At 34.3% G+C, this 9,077-nt stretch overlaps 1 protein-coding gene across 1 annotated transcript; it reads right to left on the bottom strand.

The window, feature by feature from the left end:
• Nucleotides 1–1,380: 1,380 nt before the first annotated feature.
• Nucleotides 1,381–2,186, bottom strand: LOC110097779 (50S ribosomal protein L25). The gene is made up of 2 exons (XM_028700037.1): nt 1,648–2,186; nt 1,381–1,587 (listed from the first exon to the last, which is right to left on the bottom strand). The coding sequence occupies exons 1-2, from the start codon at nt 1,999–2,001 to the stop codon at nt 1,396–1,398; spliced, it is 546 nt and encodes a 181-aa protein (XP_028555870.1). The 5' UTR covers nt 2,002–2,186; the 3' UTR covers nt 1,381–1,395.
• Nucleotides 2,187–9,077: the final 6,891 nt, after the last annotated feature.

Genomic DNA, 9,077 nt, shown 5'->3' with positions numbered 1-9,077 from the left:
TTTCTATGAAAAGACGTCAACGCTCATGAGCCATCAAGAGATAACTGAAGTGAGTGTATGTGACATGGATGGTGAGAGACAACCAACAAAGACAAGACGTGGCAATGGGTAAGAAGAGGTTAAAATAGCAAGGGACTAACAACTTAATAAAGGTTTAAACGCCAATAGGTCTTTTAGTCGTTCATTTGCAACTAGGTAGTAAGGACTCAAGCAAAATTTGAGACCACTATCCATATTAAAAGGAATCTAGAGTAAAGGAATAAAAACCTAAAGAGACCAAATTTTACTGCACTCAAAACTAAAAAGCCTAAATGTTATTTAACTCTTTACCAATGTATAAATCTAGTATTCTATCTAATATGTTTGTAAATCTAAAGCCCTCAATAAAACAAATTATTTGCTTAGCTTTTTTGTTTTATTAATTCTTAAATCGACTATTGACAATTATGTCGAGTGGTTTGATAAGAGAAATCTATGGCCTTTAAAAACATTACATTTCATTCTCATAATGTATCTTAGATTTGGAAAACTCACATTTAAATGTAGAACTTGCTACTTCAAGAAATATTCAGATTTCACATCACATAGATGTGTATGCCTTTACCATCTCCATCTTATATCACAATGCATACACAAGAATATTTCCAGATTATATTTTATTAAACGGTTTGTCTTCTTACATTGCTCAAACCCTATAAATGGAAATTACACATAAACGATGAAGTCAAAGGTTACACACTTTGCTAAAGGGACATGCTTTCACTTTTTATGAACCAAATATATTATAGAATTTTAATGACATAACAAAAAAGTAAGCATGTATTACCCGATAAAGTAATATGATCCATAATTACAATTCAAGGATAGAAGCAAAAAGTAAATCAATGCTTATCTTGCTTGTCATTATAAACATAGGAAACAATGTTTCCTTAAACATAGGAAAACAATGTTCCTCAAAATAGTCATCTTATAAATCAGTAGTGAAAGTCAGAACTCAATGATCAAGCCATGTCTTAAGCCGCAAAAAATACTAAGTAGGTGTTGCAAATAGAGTAACAAAAGGGGGTGGAGAGAAAGCGAATGGGTGGAGAGAGATATAAAGAGAATGAATGAATGTATCCACCACACTCTCTCTTCAATCTCTATCTACATTTCTAATACTACACGCAATAATGTGTGGTGCGTGAGACCAACCTAACATCTACATTTACTAGAATGATGGTCTGTGATGAATTTAAAACTATTACACTTTTATTGTCTGCGGAAACCAAATAACTTGACGTTTCACTCAACAGCGTCAGTGCGTCACCCATGTTCAAGGAAACACCTAAAAACAAATCATGTCAACCCACCAAAATTTGTCGAGCAAGCCAGTAAAATACAGCTTTCTAGGCACTAACTCGAATGGAAAAGCAAGACCACGCAATCAACTAAGAAAAGTGAAGCCGAAACCCTACCTTTCTTAAGACCAGGACAAATTTCCTCACCATTGAAGACAACTGGAACATCCACCTTCAGTGCCGAGCCCTCGTCTGCCCACGTCATTACCAAATTAAGAATCTGCCCTGTTTCCTCATTCTTGTGAACCTGCGAAAAGAAAATCCTAATTTCAATCAAATCAAATAAAAACAAAATCGCAAGTCTTACTTTAATGGGGAGGACATTGCCCGACTGAAGCACCACGCCGGACCGGACGCCGGCTCGGATTTGGAGATCAAAGACAGTCGAGGTGAAGAATGGCGAGTCGCGGAGAAGATAATCAATCTGATGTTTGTCAAAGGTCAGGAGCTGCTTCCTAGAAACAGGTATGCCACCTTGGCCGGGAGCGATGACCACCGCCGGGATCCGGCCGGCAGCTCGCTCCTTAGTCGCGACTCGGCTACCGGTGTATTCCCTCGGGACTGCTTCAATCGTGTGGTATCCGCCGACCACGTTTCGCCGCCACAGCGGCGCCGCTGCTTTTCGCAGTAGCCCGCCGCCGCCTCTCCACCACCTCACCATCTTTCTCTCTTAGGGGCTGTTTGGTATGCGGATTTAGGCGGATTTAAGGCCGGATTTGGGCGAAATCCAGCCAAACGGCCTAAAATGCAAATCCAAATCTCACGGCAAACGAAATCCTCCGTGGACGGAAAATTCCGCCGATTCGCTCTAAATCCCGGATTTCCGAAATCCTTTGGTTCGGCGGATTTAGGGGATTTGGCCGAAGAAGTTTTTTATATTTTAAATTCTCAAATGTTATATAGATTTTTATTTGAAAAATAAAATATGTATTACTTTAAAATAAATTAATATACTTGACATTATTATATATTTTAAATATAAAAATATTCTATTTTTTATATTGGATATATAAATAAACTAAAAAAAAGGTACGCTTTCGATGTTCTTGTCGAGCCGGAAAATCGTTCATACACGTTTTTCCCTAGCGTGGTGGAAAGAAAACCCAGTACGAGGCCTACGGCGAGGGGGGTAAATATCGTACACGCTTTTCTCTAGCATGGCAGGGACGAATATAAAACTGTGCATTTCAAACAAGTATCGAAAGACCCATACATGACTTTCTATGGCATTGTTGGATTGAAGATTTTAGGGTCGCGGTGTCATCCAACACCTGTTGTACACGCTTTTCTCTAGCGTGGCAGGAGGCTCAAACTCCTGTAATTTTTCTAAATGGGGGAGATGTCGGGACCAAAGTTATACTAAACATGGACTTGATTGAACTCAAAAGGACAATATGAGACTTAGACTTGAACTTGATTTGGAACGAATTAAACATGAACTTGAACATAATTCAAATCCAAATAATAAGTGAACATTATAACAAAAATACAAATATCAAATGATGAATCAAAGTCATCCAAATAAGCATAATCAACAAAGCAGGGAACTCGTATTGGACTCAAATAAGCTTGAACTCAAAGGCCAAAGGGGAATTGAGTCTTAAGTTAAAAGTTTTTCATGCAACATTAAGTGGTAATCATAATTATTCAAACAAAAATCAGACGAAGGACTCATGATAAACGAAACATCAATATAACTTTATTGCATGTATCAATTGATAAAATTGAAGGAATATACAACAATATGTTTACAATCAATGAAATAGAAATAAGTCATCATATTGATTGAAATGCAAACTTCAATAGGTGAGTTCATTATACAAGTCACAAATTATCCCCAAAAGATTGCAGAAGACTTGTAACATGTCACATGACCCATCTACAATTAATAATCAACAAAGATTGTAGAGAACATGATGATTTGCTAACTGTTTGCAAGCAACAAAAAGTGGCAAGATGATGTCAATGAGAAACATAATGCATTCTTGAAGAAGACCTAAAAACTAGTGCACAATCAATGCTACTTAACTGTGAAATAAACACACTGAATATCTGTAATCAAAGTGCAATATGAAATGCTTATAAGCGGAATGTGAAGAGCACATAATGAAGACAATAAGATCTATATCGTCAACAACAATTCGATTTTAAGCAGGTGTAGAGATCTCCCTAAGAGCAGAAGGGGGTCAATGTGCAATGAGTATGATTATCTAACGTATACGGGATGCATGTGATGTACTACTTGTAAGCAGTAGTGGATGACTTATAATATGCAAAACAGCCCGCACACAAAGTTAAACAACAAATCCATAATTAATTTAAACTCCTTCTAATCACCGTAGGGAGCTCTTTTATGAAGTATAGTACTAACGGGTAATAGCTAAAGATTTGAAATACTTACAACAGTCCACTCATCCGACTTTCTCAATGTTTTGTATAATATTTGGAAGATTCAGTTCAGTAAGCAAATTCCAAAGCCAGATCCTGGTTAGTTTGTTAAGCTGGTCGGGATCCGGCTCGGGCGGGATCCGTCCCCGTCGGGTCGGGTCGTGACATAAACGATAACAAGCCACTACATGGATTCTTTGTGAACAATAGCAAGGAAGTCGATATGCAAGTAAATGCACTCGAACTTGCAAAGTGTAAGAACTCCTCCAAGCCACTTTAGGAGATTTATTTTAATAAGATAAGATAAGCCACCAAGCCACTCGTGTGAATTTAATAAGATAAGCTCCCACAAGTCGCTGAAGGAGGCCTGTTATACATTCAACTCTCTATCTACTAGCAAAAATGAAAGAACTGCAATAGACACAAACATCTACAATCAAAACAGGAGATTTGTTAGTGCACAATAATTTACTTGCAGAAAGAAACAGGTAGTGCATGACAGTTTACCTATATAAAGCAATGATCAGCCCGTAATACAACACCACTGGATTCGTAACTTACATACAAGCAGATAGAAGGCATGTACGAGCTCTCAAATAAAACACTAGATTCAAATTATAGTTGTCCATACAACTGACCTGCATTAAATATTTCCCAAAAAAACACCCCCACACATGCATTACAAATTTATACACGAACACAAAGAAAAGCATGTGTAATTGCACACCCACATGGGCCCTGACAAGCATATTATGGATACACATGTGACATCTAGGGATGTTGTGCAGGTCAATAAATAAATTCAAGTTTGAGTCCAATCCTTTATGTGGGCAGATAGGAGTCGACACGGCTCGAACCTTCAAATAAATATGTAGTCGCAATATAGACCAAGATCTTTATTTTATACATTCATATAAGCCTTTCAAGGCTAGTAATCAAGAAAATTCATTCACAGAGGCATGAAGCATATGACGAACCAGATCCTCCGTCACCAAGTTGACAGAGTCTATAAGGTTCAACCCACAAATGCAATTGTTCATTGACAGTCCAATGATGACCGCATTGAATACAAATCTCAATATCAGAGGTCAATTCTAAATAAGCAAAATGCCATCTAAAATACTCAAAAATCCAAATTTTCAAAACTCATCTAAAATTTAAAATATTTAAAATTGAAATTATCCATCTAATACTTAAAACAAAATTCATACACCCTCCCTAACAGTTTGTTAAGGTGGACAAATAAAAAATTACTTCAGCTCACAAAGAGCTAATGTCTGGTCGAGAATATCACTAGGATTTATTCTCAAATCATCTCCTGCCAGCGGGAACATGGCATGTATCCTCTAACCGGCAGTTTTGCAGCCAAATGACATCGCAGGTAAACAGTTATGACTGGGGCCCTCTGAACCAAGTGGTTTGCCGCCAAGTGGCACCATCAAATTATGGTTATGATCAGAGCTCATAAGCTCCCCAATGGTATTAAATATTTGAAATATGAATCAATAGTATATAATCGGTTGGGCACAATGCCATATGTTAGCTAATTTTACTTCAGTCCATTAAACCTAAAATAAGATGCAATTTTGAAAATCTAGTATGCTTTGCATTACAAGTAAAATATATTTCAATTGTAAAGACTTTAACCAATGAAACAAAACAAAAGAAAGAGATGATTTTATATGTCAAAATGCAAATGCAACTCGCTTGAATATCCTAGTAATCTCAAATCATCATTGAAATAAATAAACAAAGAAACCAACATTAAATGTTCATGAGAGGCTTACACTGAGGTAGTAGAACCAGCTATAATGCTAAATTCCTTCAATCAGCATACCTATGCCCTACACATAACAAATATAATATAAATAAGCAAACAAGAACAATAAGTATGTATTTCATTAAATTTCTAAAAGTTTTAGGGAAATTTTTTTAATCCTGGCAACTTCCTATCACATAAATTTTTTTTTTTGTGGATTTTAAATGTACTTAAATTACTTCAAAACAAGGTAACTGACAAAGTCATCATCGCCTTGCAATGATCATATGGAATACAATAGTTTCTTTGGCAAATGACACATTCTTCGATGTAGTTCTCTCATTGGTAACATGCACTAAACAATAGTGAAAATTTTAGGCAGAGTTATTTGATTTAGAATGAGATTCATTTTAGCCTTCAATCCTTTATCATAGGAAGAACTGCACAAGAAAAGTCACCCTTTCCTATGAGCCACTACAACATGCAAGTGATTAACAAGATTTGATATCAACTTTACTATAGGCAAATTAGGTTCATTTTAGCATGATTTCCCTTGATGTTAATTTTACTTGAGGCAGATTAGGTTTATTTTAGCAAGATTTCTCATGATGTTAATACTATAATTTATTAAGATATTTAGTTAAAATTTTCAATGGATGCAAGTCCTTATAGTTAATTACCCTTTTTAAAAAAAAAATTTGACATACAACGGTCAATAATTATTTCAGAAGTCAATATAGGTATAAATCACAAACCGTACGTCATAACCATATCATATATATTATTGTGTTTTAGCTTCACTATCTTTGTCATAATTTTTGGGCACCGATGAAATTCTTTAAGAAATTAACACTTGTCGGCACAAGTGGGAGTTTTGATATCATTGGACGTATGTTTTACTAACCGATTTCTCCATAACATTCTAGACATGCTTAGTTAATTTATGAATATTTTTGTATAATTTTTTAATCTCTAGATATGAAGATATAGATAGATTATGAGTTAAAAGTTGATTAATTAGTATAATTATATTTAAGTCATTATAATATTTTACTAAAAATAATATCTAAAAATATAATGATTCTTATTAAATGGAATTTTTCATTTTCCCCAAGTGCATTTGAGCTAATCGAGAATAGGAAAAGGAAAATGTAAAAGAAAAGTGAGAATGAAGCAAGAAAATATGATTTTAAAGGTTATAGAGCCATTGTTGTCCTTCAACCCAGTTAAGAAACTTGTTCGTCTCAAGATAGGTCGCACTATGCATGTCTCAATTTAAAAACAAAACAAAATTTTAATCAAAAATTTCAATTAAATTTTTGTTTCCATTAGCAAAAAATGCTCATAATTGTGCACTGTAAAGCTTTCACCACATAATTTTTTATATGTTATAGAGATTAAAATTATGACCATTTTTTATATTTTTTAAAAATTTTACAACATGAATTTGAAATTTATGGGATTTTTATTGGATTAAAAATTATCTCGACTTTGAAAAATAGTGTTTATTATGATAAAAGTCTTAAAATATAGGTCGGAGATAACATAGTTATCCGACGAAGGAGGTAAGAAGAACCTCAATTTTTGGGAGGTTCGATGTGAGTTAGGTGGATGTTCGATAATAATCGGCTAATGAAAGTTTGACAGTGATGTTCGTATGGCGAGGACCCACGATGATGTATGGGTGGAGCTCTAAGATTCTTCATGTAAAACCCTCCAGATTTTAATTTTTTTTTTGTGCAGGTTCGTTCGTACGAACCTAAGTTTGTCCGGGACGAACTGAACAAACAAATTTCCCGAGAGCATCGTCCAGGGACGAAATGAATTATCGTTTATATGCTCGTGTCCAGAGAGCTTCGTCTCGGGACGAATGGAAAACAACGTCTAGACGATCGAGTTCATTAAATAGATGAGTTGAGATATTTTGAAGAGAGAGAAAGTTGGAGAGAGAAATAGAAAGGAAAAGCTTGGTTTTGGAGGCCGCGGAGTGATTTTCATCTGTCGACGCAATTGGAAGAATTGTTTGTTTCACTGTAAGGAATACAAATCCTATTTCTGATTTCGAAGATTTCGTATTTTCGTATTTTTCTACTCAGTTTTGTGTTTCCGTTACCGAAATTCTTGCATATCTTTGTATTGACGAATTTTTTACCGCAGAATTTTTGGTATGTTGTTGAAATGATGATTTTGCACGATTTGAGTATTTTATGGAAAGTTTTCACTTGGTATTTTGAATTCTGTGAAATTTTTATCGAATAAGAAATTATCTGGTTGTTGAAAAATAGTGCTTCAGTACAAGTAAAGCTTTGAAACATTATTTTACACAATTTCTGATAATTTGATAATTTTCTGAAACTATATATTTTATCTCTGTTTGAGATTTCTGTCGAATGTACGATATTTTAAGTATTCTCTTCGTTTAAGCTAATCGTGCTTGTTGATTTTAATGTATTAATGAAATGTATATGAATGTGAATATATGATTGAAATATTATTATATTACTGAAAGACAAGTAAAGACTGTTGAACCGTTGGTTGGAGATTGACCTGTTCAGGATGGTGGGCCGACGGCCTTTCCTTTAAAAAGGGTTTAGTGTTATCCTCTACTGATCACGTGATTACTGAATGGAGTTATAAGGAGATTACTGTGCCGACGGGCAAGGGTGACGACTCTATTTACTGAGTCAACGGATTACTAACACTGATTACTAACCTTGAAAAACGCCTTAATAACAAGTTATTGTACTTGTTAAGTAAGACTACTATAGTGGAATGCATGTGTAAAATATTATTCTTATGATTACTTTATGAATTTATCGATATTGAATTGATTTATTTATATTGAATGAATTTACTGACGAATTTATGAGTTTACTGTCACTGCATGATTTCATTGATATTGCATATTGTTTATCGATTCTACTACTGATTCATCGATACTGCTGATTCACCGATACTACTGATTCATTGTACTGATCTTATAGCACGTGATACACCGAATACTAACTGATAAAAGTGATACACTGATAAGACTGATAACATTTGATTCACCGAACAAGTAATATAGATTAACTGTATTTCAAGTGATATACCGAGCACATGATATAGAATACGATTTTACTGCATTGATTTAATTTCAACTGTTTTTCATGATATATTAATTTGATTGTTTTATGTGATTCCATACCGATTGATATTATTGATCGAAATTGATTTCTTTATTTAATGTTCTGATTGATTTTATTGATATGATTTATTGATAGGTTTATGTTCTTTTGTTAGTTATTCTTTTGTACTCATGACTGAATAGATTTGTGATTATTGTTGAAGATCCTGAATATTGTAAATGAACTTTTGAGAATGAATAGAAATGTTTACATGATGTTTTAAATTATAGAATTTTTGTTAGACTGTTTAATACTGATTGATGACTATAGATAGCTCTGGTAGAAGATTGGTTTAAATGATCGACTGAATAATTCTTTCAAGTTAGATCTTGGGGTTATCACACTTCAAACCTTAGAGTTCTCTTAATATTTAACATAAGGTTCAAACATCCTCCAAAAGCCCAAGCCGCTTCAAAAAAAGCG

Source organism: Dendrobium catenatum, unplaced genomic scaffold (assembly GCF_001605985.2).
Source record: "Dendrobium catenatum unplaced genomic scaffold, ASM160598v2 fragScaff_scaffold_1434, whole genome shotgun sequence".
Taxonomy (NCBI): domain Eukaryota; kingdom Viridiplantae; phylum Streptophyta; class Magnoliopsida; order Asparagales; family Orchidaceae; genus Dendrobium; species Dendrobium catenatum.
Note: the sequence above shows the minus strand (reverse complement) of the source record. Positions and strands in the feature narration are given on the sequence as shown.